Below are 18752 nucleotides of genomic sequence, written 5' to 3'. Positions count from 1 at the left end.
CCGCCAAGAGGAAAACTCAATATTTTTGAAGGCAACTTCAACCTGTGCAAATTGTTTTAAGGAAACTTGTATATTTGTTATTACATAATTACTAGTATTTCTTTTGTTTTTGGATATTACAAATTGTTCTAAACTTAATGGTAATTCCTGTACTGTAGTATTTAGGCCCCTCCACATCCCCCTTATCCCCCCACTATCTATCCCCCAGGTCATCCCTCCCAATGCTCCCCCCTCTCCCAACACCACCCACCTTTCCCACCCTCTCCTATACCATGCGCCTCGAGCCACAGCCGTTCGGGATTAATATGGCACGGCCCACCGCCTGGCTTTTGTATCCAGACAATTCACTGCTTGTCCAGCTGACTGACTGGTGAGTGTAACATCGTCAGCAAGTTAACCGGCCCAGATTTTTTATCCGGCCAAACACTCGCTTTTCCGGCTCCCATGGACATTTTGGCCAGATATTATGATAACTTTATCTGGTCACAATTTTGGCCGTATAAAGGAGTTTTCTGGAGATTCAAATTCCGGATAATCGCGTCTCTACAGTATAACGTCTGTATGTAGTGAATAAAAGCAAAAACAATATGGTGGGAGGAGGATGCTGACAAGTAAGGAGTTTTTAAGGGAGGAAGTGGTAGTGAGAGGCTGGATGGCCACTCCTTGTTGTTTTTTGACTCACAATATCAACGTAATGGTTTGTTATGGTGAACAAAACATGCAGATACTTATATATAACCTATGTATATAGTGTAATAATGGAAAAGGTATTAGTTTATTGTTTTATGAACATAATTGAATCAATAATATGCACACCATAATTTTGAGTACAGCGATGATTCACACATTTTATTATATAAATATATCACAATACACACTATTGAATAATATTACTGCAAAAAACTAAGAAAAAATCATTCAGAGACATTGTAATAATTAGGAAATTATATCTTTGTGGTAACACCCGCCTGAGAGGTGTGGAGGAGCAGACCGCTTCTGACACTTGCTCAGTCAGTGCCTCTTTTTTGCCAGATTTCCCCGTCCTATTCTGGCCAAAATATGCCACTTACGATTTTTTTTTAATACTTTTCCCGTGATCAGGGAACACAAATTAACAGGTTTATAAGAACGAAAAAAAATTTGAATTTTTTTGTATGCACCTGTGGGTGTCAAAGGCCAAATAGCCCTTAGCAGATTGGAGGTTAAACCCCCAACAGGCTGTTTAAAGATTTAATGACCCTGCAGACGACCTGGGAAACCCAAGCCCTGGAACAGGGAATGAGGGAAACGAGATCAACCCAAAGAGCATCCCCGGCCACAGAAGCCAAGATGTGCAAGTAACGGCGAAGAGCCGCAACCAGACACATGATGCACCCTCGACCCGACCAACCAAGCATCAATGACCCAAAGACCCCTCCGGAAAGAGAGACTCATTCTTTGCCAGAAAAAAAGGAGAAGGCTTCAACCGAACAAACCTACCACGAGGAATGAAAGAGCAGAAACCTCAATGTCGAAGGAGAGCATGAAGCTCACCAACCCGACCCACAGAGGCCAAAGCCAACAAAAAGTGGGCCTTGGAAAAACAATCTTGAACCAAAGGGAGCCCACCACGAACCGAGGAGAAGACAGGAAAGAGAGCACCCTGTCCAAGGACCAGGACGTCACAGGCATTGCATGAGCATGCCAGAGATGAAACAAAGCCTGAGAAAGGCTGGGCCGGCCACCAAGGGGCCAACAGGAGTATTCTCCCCTGGTAAGCCTCCAAATGAGCCAGGTTGGTCAGCCCCTCCTGGGCTGACCAACCAAGTATCAACAACCCGAGGACCCATCCGGAAAGCAGCACTTATTCCTCACCAGTGAGGAGAGAGGCAGAAAGAAATTTTGAAAAAGGGATTGCAGACAAATGTAAAACAAAACCAGGTCTGTTCTATAAATTCATAAACAAATTGCAGGTAAAGGATAATATTCAGAGGTTGAAAATGGGAAATAGATTCACAGAAAATGAAAAGGAAATGTGTGAAACATTAAACGAAAAGTTCCAAAGTGTGTTTGTACAAAATGAAATCTTCAGGGAACCAGATACAATAAGAATTCCAGAGAACAACATAGAGGTGTCTAGAGACGAAGTGGAAAAAATGCTCAAGGAGCTAAATAAGAACAAAGCAGTTGGTCCAGATGGAGTTTCACCATGGGTTCTGAGAGAATGTGCACCTGAGCTCAGCATTCCTCTTCAACTGATTTTTCAGGCATCCCTGTATAAAGGAGTTGTAGCTGATGTGTGGAAAAAGGCTAACATAGTTCCAATCTACAAAAGTGGAAGCAGGGAAGACCCCCTTAATTATAGACCGGTATCATTGACAAGTGTAATAGTCAAAATATTGGAAAAAATAATTAAAACTAAATGGGTAGAACACCTGGAGAGAAATGATATAATATCAGACAGACAGTATGGTTTTCGATCTGGAAGATCCTGTGTATCAAATTTACTCAGTTTCTATGATTGAGCAACAGAGATATTACAGGAAAGAGATGGTTGGGTTGACTGCATCTATCTGGACCTAAAAAGGGCTTTCGACAGAGTTCCACATAAGAGGTTGTTCTGGAAACTGGAAAATATTGGTGGAGTGACAGGTACGCTTCTAACATGGATGAAAAATTTTCTGACTGATAAAAAAATGAGGGCTGTGATCAGAGGCAATGTATCGGACTGGAGAAATGTCACAAGTGGAGTACCACAGGGTTCAGTTCTTGCACCAGGGATGTTTATTGTCTACATAAATGATCTACCAGTTGGTATACAGAATTATATGAATATGTTTGCTGATGATGCTAAGATAATAGGAAGGATAAGAAACTTAGATGATTGTCATGCCCTTCAAGAAGACCTGGACAAAATAAGTACATGGAGCGCCACTTGGCAGATGTAATTTAATGTTAATAAATGCCATGTTATGGAATGTGGAATAGGAGAACATAGACCCCACACAACCTATATATTATGTGAGAAATCTTTAAAGAATTCTGATAAAGAAAGAGATTTAGGGGTGGTTCTAGATAGAAAACTATCACCTGAGGACCACATAAAGAATATTGTGCGAGGAGCCTATGCCACGCTTTCTAACTGCAGAATTGCTTTTAAATACATGGATGGCGATATACTAAAGAAATTGTTCATGACTTTTGTTAGGCCAAAGCTAGAATATGCAGCAGTTGTGTGGTGCCCATATCTTAAGAAGCACATCAACAAACTGGAAAAGGTGCAAAGACATGCTACTAAGTGGCTCCCAGAACTGAAGGGCAAGAGCTACGAGGAGAGGTTAGAGGCATTAAATATGCCAAAACTAGAAGACAGAAGAAAAAGAGGTGATATGATCACTACATACAAAATAGTAACAGGAATTGATAAAATCGATAGGGAAGATTTCCTGAGACCTGGAACATTAAGAACAAGAGGTCATAGATATAAACTAGCTAAACACAGATGCCGAAGAAATATAAGAAAAATCACTTTCGCAAACAGTGGTAGACGGTTGGAACAAGTTAGGGGAGAAGGTGGTGGAGGCCAAGACCGTCAGTAGTTTCAAAGCGTTATATGATAAAGAGTGCTGGGAAGACGGGACACCACGAGCATAGCTCTCATCCTGTAACTACACTTAGGTAATTACACTTAGGTAATTACCAGAAAAGAACGAGACGGCTGCAAACGAACAAGAAAGAGCTTTGGAAAAACTAACCAGAACCGATAGGGGCCACAACAAACCACTCAGATCAGGTAAGCATCCAACATTAATTTAACATTTTCGCGCATTCGTGTCGCTTAAGAGCAACACCAATTTTTCAATTGAGTCCGCTTAAGTGACTTGCTCAAGCATCATGAGAAAAAATATTTCTATAAAATCCATTTTTTATTCGATCAACTTGGGGATAGTTTCAAAATGCGCGCCATGAAATTCACATTCTCCCCAATAGGCCGCATGGCACCCTGGCCTATGCGATCACGTGGTCAGCCCATTGTATTGTCGACACAACGAGTGCCCGCACCACTCTCCCACTCGCACGCCAAACTTGATCGGTTTTCCACAGTTATACCCGTTCCTGTGTATTTTTTACCCATTATATAGATTTACGATGGATCCTGGTCAAGGCCCAAGCAGTGCTACGCCTAAAGGACCGAAGAGTTCATCAAAAGAAGACAAGATAAGTATGATTTACAAAAAGTACAGTGGGGTGAGGCTCACACCCACAAAGATTCCAGGGCTTGTTGCAGCATTATCTGACATTGATGATTATGATATTGAAGGGGATGAACCTGATTTTGATGATTTCAATGGCGATAATGTCAATCGTGAAACAGGAGCATCTACAAGTGAGGAGAGTGAGGAAGAGGCACCTGCCCCGCCGCCGCCTATCACAAAGTGCACACGTTCTGGATGCAAGCCACAGCTAGATGCAGGTAATATCTGTTGTTGTAGGAAAACTAAATCAATTGAAGAACCTGTCAATGATTCCAATGGCGATAGTGACGATTATACAAGTGAGGAAGAGGCACATGCCCCACCGCCTCATAGTCGAAAGCGAACACGTCCGGTACGTAATTGACAGCCTAAGGCTGGTAATATCTGGAGTCGTAGCAACACTCCCCAAATTGTAGAGGATTTTACTGGAACACTAGGCCTGACCATTTCCACACCCATAACTGCAATACAATTTATTCAACTATTTTTTACACAAGCGTTTATTGATTTTTTGACCATAGAAACAAACTTGTATGCCTCACAACTTATAAGGAATGCTTCAGAGAACGTCAGGAAATTGTGGAAACCAGTCACGGTAAAGGAAATGGCCAGATATTTGGGCCTGTGCATATTGATGGGGATAAACAAGCTCCCAACAATGAGGATGTACTGGCAAACAAAAAAACCCTGGCATGCTCGTTTCTTCAATATGTTTATGGCGACGAGACGGTTCCAACATATTGGCCAGTTCTTCCATACCTAAAATAACAATACAATTCCCTTGAACAATACTGACAGGTTGATAAAAGTGCGACCAGTGATCGATTATTTGAAAACAAAATTTGCAGAAGTTTACGTTCCAAAGAAAGAATTGTGTTTGGATGAAGGTACAATGGTATGGTGTGGCCGACTCTCTATCAAGGTGTACAATCCCAACAAACCAGACAAATATGGTGTAAAACTTTACATGCTGGCTGAATCAACATCTGGCTACATATATGACTGACATATATTGTGGCATTGGAAAAACAACAATCGAAACCGTCATGGGCTTGATTCAGCCCCTAGTGAACAAGGGTCATCATCTGTACATGGATAACTACAACAACTCAATTACCCTGACAGAGAAGTTACGAAAAGTTGGGGTTTACACGAATGGCACACTAAGACTGCAACGTGGCTCACCGAAGGAACTGCAACAGCAAGCAAAGGGTAAACTTCCATTGGATACCATCCTGTACGGCCGCAAAGATAACACATTCATTATACTTTGTAAAGACAAGCAAGTGGTCTCAATCATTACCAACTGCCACAATGCAGGCACTCAGCAAGTTCAGCAAAGGAAACGAATTCGGAAACGTGACAGAACAACTTCACTCGAACAGGTAACAGTGAACAAACCAAAAGCAATTTGTGATTATAATCGCTTCATGAAAGGTGTTGATCACTTCAATAAAATGGTCAAGTATTACCAGTTCACAAGAAAAAGTCACAAGTGGACCAAGAAGATCACGTTTTATTTTATGCAAATGACTTTGCATAATGCATTTGTTTTGTACAAGCAGAACACAAGTGATCGCAGGAAGCTAACATTGCTACAGTTTCACGAGGTGGCAATTTTGGTCCCTATTGAAGTGGGATGCTGAAGAATGGTCTCCAACAACTACAACCCTGCCACATGCTACCGACATAAATGCTGACGTTAGTCCTGCTGATACTGCCGCCGTGTCAACACCCGGACCATCTGGTGTGTGGTGGCCTCTTTACTTAAACACCTCAAGGCCACGCGTCCTCACCTGAATCAGAACACGAAATGTCTGGTACAGAACCCTTAGACAAGACGGGTGTCACAGAAGTCTCAGACAGAAGTCGTCGTCCTCCTCATAAAAGAAACAGACGTATTGTTGATTCAGAAAATCGTCTCAACTACAAGCTCACACATGAAATTGTAAAAATGCCAGAACGTCGTAGGTGTCATGTTTGTTACATGTCAGATATAAGGAGGGACACTAGCATAGGATGCAAAACGTGTGATGTTAGACTGTGTGTTATACCTTGCTACACAAGATACCACCGGAAAAAAGTATATTGGGTGGAAAAGAAGTAACCACCCGCAACAGATTCACTCCACTTACGAAACATCTGTTGAACAACTTCAGGAACGTTGACCTGAAGGAGGTGGAGTAGATAAAAAAATGCTCAACTTACTGTTCTACCATCATCTTTCCCTTGAAAAGTACACATACTTTGTATAAGTTTTTATAAACAAGATATTATGTTTTATACGTTTTGTAGACAATTTTATTGCGACTAATTTGATACCAAAATGAACAATGTATCACAAACTTCTATAAGTAAATGGGAAACTTCATGAAGTTTTTTCGGGTGTAGCGGGTGTGGTTAACGGGTTGCAGTAAGGTGAATTTGGGCGTTGCTACAGGTGGGGTTTGCCCATTATTTTGATTTCATATGCATATGTCCATGTAAGGAATTGTATTGCGATCATTGTGCTACAAATAAAAACGGTGTACAACAAACTTGACAAACCTGAAGAGAGTAGAAACATTTCGTCGCTGTTTGGCGCTCACAGCTAGTGATCGATGTAGTTTTTTATTTGGTGCCGGTCTAAAGCATCCTTGTGAGACATTTTATACTTATGTTCTTCTAGAACATTCTATTGCAAACACATTGCTACAAAAATTAAATACGTACATCGAAAATTAAGGTCAGAACAGTGAAAAGAATACACACTTTTCAATAGGGGTCTCGCCGATGTGCCGTCGGGTGTGTGGTAACAGGTAACACTTCGGCCACTTCCCACACTCTTGCGGGTGGGCCGCGACCATGATTCTACATTTATATGCATATGTCCACGTAGGGAATTTTATTGCGATTTTGGCGATACCAAATTTAACACTGTAGGACAAGTATGGAGTTGACAACCCTGAAAAGAGTAGAAATATTTTGTCGCTGTTTGGCGCTCACGGCTAGTGATCGACGTAGTTCTTTATTTAGTGCTGGTCTAACTCATGCTTTGGTGACATTTTATATATATGTTCTTCTAGAACATTCTATTGTGAACACATTGCTACAAAAATGAAATACGTACATCAAAAATTAAGGTCAGGACAGTGAAAAGAGTATACTTCTCAGTGTTGCCGCTCGATCGCCCGAAACGCCTCGCGCACAGGGGGCAAGTTTTTTCTCGTTTGCCGAGAGCGCGAAAGTGTTAATAATTCTCATTGTCATATAGATGTTGTTTGCATTGTTTACACTAACATTCCGGCAGGTGAAATTGTGACAGCATGAGACACTAGCAGCAACTTAACTGCTTTATCACACTACCATGTGATGACGCCATAACCACATGGTCTACAAGGAGAACAAGTTTACATGATCAGGACATGTCTATTGCTTGTTAACCAGGCTGCATTTTACAAAGATAGCTAAGCTTGTCCAAATTTATATTAATAACCATTCTTAAAATCTTAGAATAACCAGTAGTAAATTTTTTTATAGATCAATTAGCTTGGATTTGGTAGAACATACCCCCCCCCCCAGATGTGTGAATGAGACTACTAGAAGGATGAAATTGAAACCATACAGTCCACTCTCTAAAGAAATCATTTAAAATCAAATTAAATATAACTCATTTAATAAATAAATCAATAACTAAAATGAATAATTAAAATCCCACTACTAAGTTTTTCCCACAACAATTCAAAATCTCCTAAATAAATGACTAATAACACACATTAACATTCAATTAAAGTATAGAATTATTCATAGCATTGCTACAGTAGTAGCTTGTACAAAGTACAATTTCAACTTGCAAACTTCAAAGTAAATTCTACTAGTAGCATGGAAAAACAATAACATTTATAACAAACAATATTAAAAATCACAATAAAAAGTATTAATTTCACATACCTCTTTGACAAGTAGTTGATCACGAATAGAAATCCGCTTTTTAGGGGGTTCTGGTACCCCAACCCCCTTACTCGACTTTAATTTCTTTGTTAAAGTAATCATTCTCTGAAAGCAAGAAATCAGAATTTTTTTACATTTTCATAACAGACTTAAATATTTTAAATACAAAAGATTACCTGGGAAGAACTTCTTCCTGCAACACAAGCTTATTAACTGGCCTTGCTAATATTTTGTAGTTATAACATTAAACAAAATTATTCTTCAAATAGCTGTACATTGCACCCTTGAAAATACAAAACCTGTCAAGCCTATGGTAGGCCAATGGCCATTGGGGTGTTAAATGCCAGAATTTGAGCATTGTCAAATACACTACACTGTTATAAGGAAAGAGAGGGAAGGAAGAGGAGGAGATGGAGTGGCCCTACTAATGAGAACGGAATGGAGTTTCAAGATGGTTATCCCGGGCTGCAAAGGATTCAGAGACTACATAACAGGCACCATGACAATGGGAGGATCTAAAGTAGTAGTAGCAGTGATATATAACCCTCCACGAAATGACAGAAGACCCAGGCAACAGAATGACAGCATTAATATGGCAGTTAACACTATAATTGAGGGCTTCCTCTGTTGCCTGTATAAATAGATCCCATCTGCTCAACAAGGGAGACTTCAATCACGGAAGGATAGACTGGGAGAATAAGGAACCGCATGGAGGCGAGGATACATGGAGAGTCAAACTAATAGAGGTGGCGACAAGAAACTTTCTAAGCCAGCATGTCAGGGAGCCCACAAGGATGAGAGGAAACGATGAACCAGCGAGACTCGACCTAGTCTTCACTCTGAACGACTCCGACATAAGGGAAATCAGTTTCGAGGCCCCAGTAGGAATGAGTGACCACAGTGTACTGGTGTTTGAGTATCTGATTGAAGAAGGGTTATTGAACTCAAGGAGGGGTACTGAAAACAAAAGGCTCGCATTCCGAAAGGGAAACTATGAGGAGAAAAGAAAATTCCTAACAGATATAACATGGGAAATAGAGCTCAGGGAAAAGACGGCCCAAGACATGATGGACTACATCACGCAGAAGTGCAAGGAAGCAGCAAACAAGTTTGTTCCAGTCCAAAAGGAAAACAATGAAATGAGGATGAGAAACCCATGGTTTAATCAGAGATATAGGCTAGCTAAGCAGCAAAGTAAAAGGGCATGGAGAAACTATAGAAATAACTGGACAATTGAGAGCAGAGAAAGATACCAGAGTGCCAGGAATGAATATGTCAGGTTGAGAAGAAAGGCAGAAAGACAATACGAAAATGACATCGCAAGCAAGGCAAAGACACAAACTAAATTGATGCACAGCCACATCAGGAGAAAAACAACAATAAAGGAACAGGTAATGAAATTAGGGTAGGGGCAGACAGATTCACTACAAATGACAAGTGTGTGAGGAACTGAATAAGAAATTCCAGGTCTTCACTTTAGAGCAAGGGGAAGTTCCAGAGATAAGAGAGGGAATAGTTAACGAGGAACCACAAGAAGAGCTTGAGATTACCAGTGGGGATGTAAGGAAGCTCTTGCTAGAGTTGGATGTGACAAAGACTATAGGCCCATATGGAATCTCCCCTTAGATACTAAAGGAAGGAGTAGAAGCACTGTGCCTGCCACTCTTCATAGTGTACAACAAATCACTGGCAACAGGAGAACTACCAAGAATTTGGAAAGCGGCTAATGTAGTCCCGATATGCAAGATGGCGGATAGACAGGAGGCACTGAACTACAGGCCAGTGTCTCTAACTTGCATACCATGCAAGCTGATGGAGAAGATTGTACGAAAAAAGCTAGTGGAACATCTGGAGCGAAAGAACTTTGTAACACAGCATCAACATGAGTTCAGGGATGGCAAGTCCTGCCTCACAGGATTAATTGAATTCTATGACCAGGCAACAAAAATCAGGCAAGAAAGGGAGGGGTGGGCAGACTGCATATTTTTGGAGTGTCAGAAAGCCTTTGACACAGTACCACAGAAGAGGCTAGTGAAAAAGCTAGAGGTGCAGGCTGGAGTGAAAGGGAAGGTACTGTACTCCAGTGGATACAGGAGTACCTAAGCAACAGAAGACAGAGTCACTGTGAGGGGGTGAGGTCTCAGATTGGCGAGACGTTGCCAGTGGAGTCCCACAGGGGTCGGTCCTTGGACCTATGCTGTTTCTGATATATGTAAATGATCTCCCAGAGGGTATAGACTTGTTTCTTTCACCGTTTGCTGATGATGCAAAAATTATGAGGAGGATTGAAACAGAGGAGGATAGTAGGAGGCTACAAGATACCTAGACAGACAATGAATGGTCCAACAAATGGCTGCTAAAGTTCAACCCGAGTAAATGCAAAATAATGAAACTAGGCGGTGGAAACAGGAGGCCAGACACAGGATACAGAATAGGAGATGAAGCACTTCATGAAACGGACAGAGAGAAAGATCTAGGAATTGATATCACACCAAACCAGTCTCCTGAAGCCCACATAAAAAGAATTACGTATGCGGCATATGCGAGGTTGGCTAACATCAGAACAGCCTTCAGGAACCTGTGTAAGGAAGCATTCAGAATCTTGTATACCACATACGTGAGACAAATCATGGAGTATGCGGTCTTAGTATGGAACCCGTACCTTGTCAAGCACAAGACAAAGCTGGAAAAGGTCCAGAGGTATACCACTAGACTAATCCAAGAACTAAATGGCATGAATTACGAGGAAAGGCTGCGGGAATTACACCTCATGACACTGGAAGACAGAAGAGTAAGGGGATACATGATCACTACCTACAAAATCCCCAGGGGAATTGACATGGTAGACAAGGATAAATTGTTTAACTCTGGTGGTATGCGAACAAGGGAACACAGGTGGAAACTGAGTACCCAAATGAGCCACAGGGACATAAGAAAGAACTTTTTCAGTGTCAGAGTAGTTAACAGATGGAATACATTAGGAAGCGATGTGATGGAGGCTGACTCCATACACAGTTTCAAATGTATATTTATGATAGAGCCCAGTAGGCTTAGGAATCTGTACACCAGTTGATTGACGGTTGAGAGGTGGGACCAAAGAGCCAAAGCTCAACCCCTGCAAGCACAAATAGGTGAGTACTAGTTCGCATAGCGTTTCAGGCAAGTCTTTAATCTAACAGATACAGTACTGTAATATTAAGTAGGTAAATTCTAGCAAAATTTATAAAATGTTAACAGGTACATTGTAAGAAAAAATTGAGAGATTAGTAGGTATATTAAAGCATATTGATAGCTTTGATTGATAGCCGTGATAGTTGATTGATAATTTGACAAAGATTAATAGGCACAATAAAGCATATTGATAGAACATACAAGATGACAGCAATGAGCACACTGGTAAAGTTGTATGGCTTTTAGGTACATAAATATTGGGGGATTGGGAAGCACTAGATACAGTGTAAGTTTCAAGCACTAGGTAGGAAACTATGAAGATGAAATTAGGTACTGTACTTTTGTTTTGTTTTTTTGAATAAGGCAAAATTTTGGACTGCTTTTTAATTCATTAGTATTGAATTGGGAATGAATATGGGAGCGAGTTCCATAGACTAGGTACCTTTATTTGCATAGTGTGTTTACACAGATTAAGTTTGACTGGGGATATCAAAGAGATATCTATTTCTGGTGTGTGATTATGGGTCCTATTATATCTGTTCAGGGGAGAGTTTCAGAGCATGGTTAGCACTTAAGAACAGGGTTTTGTAGATGTAATTGACACAAGAGAATGTGTGGAGTGAGATTATATTTAGTATGTTTAGGGATTTTATGTATTGTACTAATTATACATACATACATACGGGGCTGGCCAGCCGAGCGGACAGCACGCTGGACATGTGGTCCCGGGTTCGATCCTGGGCGCCGGCGAGAAACATTGGGCAGAGTTTCTTTCACCCTATGCCCCTGTTACCTAGCAGTAAATAGGTACCTGGGAGTTAGTCAGCTGTCACGGGCTGCTTTCTGGTGTGTGTGTGTGTGTGTAATTACCTAAGTGTAATTACCTAAGTGTAGTTACAGGATGAGAGCTACGCTCGTGGTGTCCTGTCTTCCCAGCACTCTTTGTCATATACAGTAACGCTTTGAAACTACTGACGGTCTTGGCCTCCACCACCTTCTCACTTAACTTGTTCCAACCGTCTACCACTCTATTTGCGAAGGTGAATTTTCTTATATTTCTTCAGCATCTGTGTTTAGCTAGTTTAAATCTATGACCTCTTGTTCTTGAAGTTCCAGGTCTCAGGAAGTCTTCCCTGTCGATTTTATCAATTCGTGTTACTATTTTGTACGTAGTGATCATATCACCTCTTTTTCTTCTGTCTTCTAGTTTTGGCATATTTAATGCTTCTAACCTCTCCTCGTAGCTCTTGCCCTTCAGTTCTGGGAGCCACTTAGTAGCATGTCTTCGCACCTTTTCCAGTTTGTTGATGTGCTTCTTAAGATATGGGCACCACACAACAGCTGCATATTCTAGCTTTGGCCTAACAAAAGTCATGAACAATTTCTTTAGTATATCGCCATCCATGTATTTAAATGCAATTCTGAAGTTATAAAGCATAGCATAGGCTCCTTGCACAATATTCTTTATGTGGTCCCCAGGTGATAGTTTTCTATCTAGAACCACTCCTAGATCTCTTTCTTTATCAGAATTCTTTAAAGATTTCTCACATAATATATAGGTTGTGTGGGGTCTATGTTCTCCTATTCCACATTCCATAACATGACATTTATTTACATTAAATTCCATTTGCCAAGTGGTGCTCCATATACTTATTTTGTCCAGATCTTCTTGAAGGGCATGACAGTCATCTAAATTTCTTATCCTTCCTATTATCTTAGCATCATCAGCAAACATGTTCATATAATTCTGTATACCAACTGGTAGATCATTTATGTAGACAATAAACATCACTGGTGCAAGAACTGAACCCTGTGGTACTCCACTTGTGACATTTCTCCATTCCGATACATTGCCTCTGATTACTGCCCTCATTTTTCTATCGGTCAGAAAATTTATCATCCATGTTAGAAGCTTACCTGTCACCCCTCCAATATTTTCCAGTTTCCAGAACAACCTCTTATGTGGAACTCTGTCGAAAGCCTTTTTTAGGTCCAGATAGATGCAGTCAACCCAACCATCTCTTTCCTGTAATATCTCTGTGGCTCGATCATAGAAACTGAGTAAATTCGATACACAGGATCTTCCAGATCGAAAACCATACTGTCTGTCTGATATTATATCATTTCTCTCCAGGTGTTCTACCCATTTAGTTTTGATTAGCTTTTCCAATACTTTCACTATTACACTTGTCAATGATACAGGTCTATAATTGAGGGGTTCTTCCCTGCTGCCACTTTTGTAGATTGGAACTATGTTAGCCTGTTTCCACACGTCTGCTACGATTCCTGTACACAGGGATGCCTGAAAGATCAGGTGAAGTGGAATGCTGAGCTCAGATGCACATTCTCTCAGAACCCATGGTGAAACGCCATCTGGGCCAGCTGCTTTGTTCTTCCCGAGCTCCTTTAGCATATTTTCCACTTCATCTCTAGACACCTCTATCCGCTCTATGTTGTTCTCTGGAATTCTTATTGTGTCTGGTTCTCTGAAGATTTCATTTTGTACAAACACACTTTGGAACTTTTCATTTAATGTTTCACACATTTCCTTTTCATTTTCCGTGAATCTGTTTCCCATTTTCAACCTCTGGATATTATCCTTTACCTGCAATTTGTTGTTTATGAATTTGTAGAATAGGCCCGGTTCTGTTTTACATTTATCTGCTATCCCTTTTTCAAAATTTCTTTCTGCCTCTCTCCTTACTGCTGTATAGTTGTTTCTCGCATCTTTGTATCGCTGGTATGTTTGGGGGTTTGGCCTCTTCCTATACTGATTCCATTTTTGTGTCTTTTGGTCTCTTGCCCTCTCACAATTTCTGTCGAACCAATCCTGTTTTCTGGCCCTGCATCTCTGTTTTGGTATGAATGTTTGTGTGCCTTCCTCGTATAGTTTTAAAAATTTGGCATACATTTCATTTACTTCCCTGCCTAGCAACAATTCTGTCCAATTACACTCATTAAAAAAATTTCGAAGTTCCCCATAGTTGCCTCTCCTTAAATCGAGTTTATCAACTGTTTCAATGTCCCCATTTTCTTCTAGATGATATCTTAAAGCATATTTAATGTCTAACAGGACGTGATCACTCTTTCCCAAGGGAGGAAGGTACTGGATGTCAAAAATCTCTTCTTCTTTCCTGGTGAATACTAGATCCAGTACTGACGGTATATATCTCCTTCCCTCATTCTTGTGGCTTGCTTTATGTGTTGATACAAGAATGTCTCCAGAATGAGGTTCACAAATCTGCATGTCCAAAAGTCCTCCGTTCTTGCTTCATAGGCCTCCCAGTCTATTGCTCTAAAGTTGAAGTCCCCCAGTATCAACAGTCGTGATTTATCTTTATCTGCTTGTACAATAATATCTCTCAAGACCATTATATTGTGTGTGTGTGTGTGTGTGATGTGAAAAACAATAGTAGTAGCAGTTAGAAACAGTTGAGAGGCGGGCTGAAAGAGCAGAGCTCAACCCCCGCAAGCCAACCCACTTTCGCACAAGACAGCACATATATGACTTATTGCTTATAGTCACTATTTAGCTTATAAATAAGCACATATGTGACATATTCCAACCCATATTTTTTTCAAGGCACTAACTTTTCCTCTCAGTTTTATTAAACAATAGAGATTTTATACAAAATTTGACAATATCCTGAGTTACTTTACAATTTATTTAAATATTTTAGTTTTGTTTTATTATTTTAATAAAACTGTAATATCAATATAGGTATAGGTTCAGTACTAATTGTAATATCTTAACATACTAAGAAGGTTAGGTTAGGTTGTGGTTTTCAATTCAGAATTTCAAGGTAAACTCAAATATTCACAATAAATTAGTATGTCACATATGCACTTATTCATAAGCAAGATATTGACTATAAGCAAGTGCGAGAACGGGTTGCGCAAGCACAACTAGGTGAATACATACATACATAACATACACACACACACACACACACACACCCTACCTGCATCAGAGGAGCTACAGGATATTTCACAATTCCTAAGTATTGCAGTACAGGTTGATGATAGTCAGTGGTGTCTCAAGGATCATAAAGGTGTAGTGCTTTGGAAAAATAGGTGAGAACACGAATGTGCAGAGTGAAGTGAAAAATTGTTTGAGAAAAAGTTGCCCTAGTGTTCACTGTGCAGGGGCCAAATTCACGAAGGTACTTACAAATGTTTTTCCTTCTTAGCGCCTTCATGGCGGCTATGTCGGTATTCAGGTAGGCACACTAAGAAGGAAAACCTTCATAAGTTTGGTCCGTCAGCTAAGAGTGCTGTCGACCACTCGTAGCTTTATGTAAACTGGATATAACTCAATTTTTCTCTACTACACAACACGAAGGATCGATTTTATATAAACAAAAGATTATTAGTTGGCGAATCTCATGAAGAGGAGTCCTTCGTGTTAGTTATATATGCATTTCTCTGCTTGAAACTTGCAGTAAATATGTCTTTTATGATATTAAAATTAGTTTTTATAATAGCAATATATTATACCAGTAGTTATTGAGTAAATAAACACGGGTGAACATGAAATATGAGAGAAGGTGGCTGGTGGGAGCATTTACTATCACCAAATGCCCCACTGCACAAATGATGTTAGGTAAGAAGGGTAAAAACTTCAAAAACTTCTCTCACTGAATACTTAAACCTATAATTATGACTGTATGGACTATTATGACCTATTAAAAAAAGAGAGGGAAGTAGGGGTCCAAGATTTCTTCCTGTTAAACAATTTGGCTGTGTAACAATAAGTAATTTATTTATTTATTTATTTATTTATTTATTTATTAATATATATACAAGAAGATACACTGGGTTTGTGAGGATACATAGCATGATATTTACATTCTTGTAAAGCCACTAGTACGTGCAGCGTTTCGGGCAGGTCCTTAACCTAACAGATAATTTTAAGTAGGTAAATTCTAGCAAAATTTATAAAATGTTAACAAGTACACTGCAAGAAAAAATGAGATGAGAGAGATTAGTAAGTATATTAAAGCACATCAGTAGCTCTGAGTGATTGCATTGACAGCTTGATTTGTAACTTAACAAAAATTAATAGGCACAATACAGCATTTTGATAGCAACATATAAGAAGACAGCAATGATCACAATGGTAAAGTTGTTTGGATTAGGTACATAAAAATTGGGGGATTGGGTAGCACTAGATACAGTGCAATTTTAAAGCACAAGGTAGGAAACTATGAAGATGAAATTAGGCCCTTTTTTTTCTTCAATGAGGCAAATCTATATAAATAAAAATGTAAATGTTCGTTTGTTCAAAATCGCTAATATCAGAAAGTTCTTCACCGATTGCTTTGAAATTTTTACACAACGTTCCATTCGCATCCGAGCGGGTTTATATATACATATTATATACATGTGTGTTTTTATATACAGTGGCACCTCGATATACGATTGCCCCTACTTACAATGTAAATTTCATCGAAAAATGCGACTCGACATCCGATGGTGTCGTCGACTTCCGATATTTGTTGGTACATGTTCGGGTTGACCGCGCGCGTGGTTCCCGGTCACGTGGCCGATCTGCCTCAGTTTACTACAGCTGCCCGCTTAGTGACGATCGCGCCTATAAGAAATTCCGCTTTTGTGGCGATTTTTTGCATTTTGAACAGTAAAGTAATTAAAGTAAATGTAAGGATGACCATAGAGCAGAAACAAGAGTACAGAATGTCTCTTCCTTAACAATTAAGAAAATGTGTGCAGCATGGGAAGAATTGCAAACCTTTGCTGAAACGATTCACCCAAATCAAGCTGCAGTAGGTCGTTGCCTTAACCTATTCAATGACACTGTGATACATCTTTACAGACAAATGTTAAGACGAAGGGAAAAACAAATGTCTCTTGACAAATTTGAAGTGAGACAAACAAGCACTGAACCACCACCAGGTCCTAGTGGTGTTCAGGCAAAACGTAGGAGAGAGAGTACCCCAGAGAAAACATCACTGCCTGATGTGATAATGGAAGGGGACTCCCCTTCCAAACAGTAACAACTCTCCTCCTCCCCCCTCATCACCATCTTCCATACGCCATCAAGAGCCCTCCATAAAGGTAAGAGAAACTTAGGTACTGTATTGAAGTTAGAAAAAAACATTATATTCAGTATAAAATGTATTTGTATGTTAATATTTTGGAGGGTGGGGAACGGATTAATTCAATTCCCTTTATTTCTTATGGGAAAAATCACTTCGACTTACGATATTTCGACATACGATCCGTCTCTGGGAACGGATTAGCATCGTAAGTCGAGGCCCCATTGTACTGACTATATAGAGGCCACACCTGTGACATGTAAAAACATGCTTTTTTGAAAAACAGCGCCATCTGTTGCACGTAATAGCAACTCACTCTATACTTAATATGTTACGATTCCATTTCAATGTTTCTGATTGCATTGATAAATTTAATTTTCATAAATTTTGATTTATTTTCATTTTGATTTAATTCATTTTGTGTGACATTGCATTGAAATTGAGTTGTGTTGTTTACCATGCCATTCATTTCCTCTCATTTCGTTCAATCTCTCACGGGAAAAATTTGTTTCGGTTTACAAATTTACGATCCGTCTCTTGGAATGGATTAAATTCGTAAACCAAGGTGCCACTGTACATGATATCGGTAATCACTCATTTGCTGTTGTTAAAAGTTTATTGTCTCCTCTATGGCTGCCTTAAACATTCAGACACTGGATGGTGATGTTGCCATACAATAGTCCTCATTTTTTTTATTAAGGCCCTGAAAGGAAAGTTAGGGACTTGGGATTTTTTTTTCAAGATGGGAGAGAGTTATTAGAGGCCTGAGGTAGCAAATGTGAGCCCTGTGTATGTGCACGACTACTTTAAATATTTTAAATCTGCAAATCATATTTACATCATTTGCACCCTCCAAGCAGTAAGTCCAAAATCCTATACAGTATAAATGATTTACACCCTTAAATCATTTTAAGGCTTAATGGCTTAATGGTAACACACAAGGCTTAATGGTAACACACACCTAGGTAATTAGGGGTCCGCAAAGGACACAAATAAGTTAATTCTAATTATATGCAAATATATTCTTGTCATTGTTGTCTTTAATTTCTATTATTTAACCAGTATCAAGAGCAAAGACATAAATCACGTCTTTCTTCTTGTTTGGTTGACATTGAAATGTGTCTGAATATCTAAAGGACAGCCCAGGATTATTTCAAGCATGTAAAGGTTGAAAAATGCTGCCATACAACTGCATTATCTAGACCTGTTGTGAATAGTCAGCACATTTACATTCCTTTGTCCCAGGTATGACTGACTAAACCCTGTCAAAGCAGGCTACTTAGCCACAAAGTACTCAGTGTCCAAGTGCCTAGGTTCCACTATGGTTACACGTGACATCACTACTTCGTCCCACTATGCC

At 39.8% G+C, this 18752-nt stretch overlaps 1 protein-coding gene across 4 annotated transcripts in view; it reads right to left on the bottom strand.

Annotated features, from left to right (window-relative positions):
• LOC123759084 (NEDD8-conjugating enzyme UBE2F) overlaps positions 1–18752 on the bottom strand; it is a 50276-nt gene that overhangs the window by 29170 nt on the left and 2354 nt on the right. For all 4 annotated transcript variants that reach the window (XM_045743924.2, XM_069324921.1, XM_045743925.2 and 1 more), the window contains exon 2: positions 8166–8270. In XM_045743924.2, coding sequence (XP_045599880.1) covers positions 8166–8267 — 102 coding nt within the window. In that variant the 5' untranslated portion in view covers positions 8268–8270. The remainder of the gene's footprint in view (positions 1–8165; positions 8271–18752) is intronic.

This window comes from Procambarus clarkii, chromosome 15 (assembly GCF_040958095.1).
Source record: "Procambarus clarkii isolate CNS0578487 chromosome 15, FALCON_Pclarkii_2.0, whole genome shotgun sequence".
NCBI lineage: Eukaryota > Metazoa > Arthropoda > Malacostraca > Decapoda > Cambaridae > Procambarus > Procambarus clarkii.
Note: the sequence above shows the minus strand (reverse complement) of the source record. Positions and strands in the feature narration are given on the sequence as shown.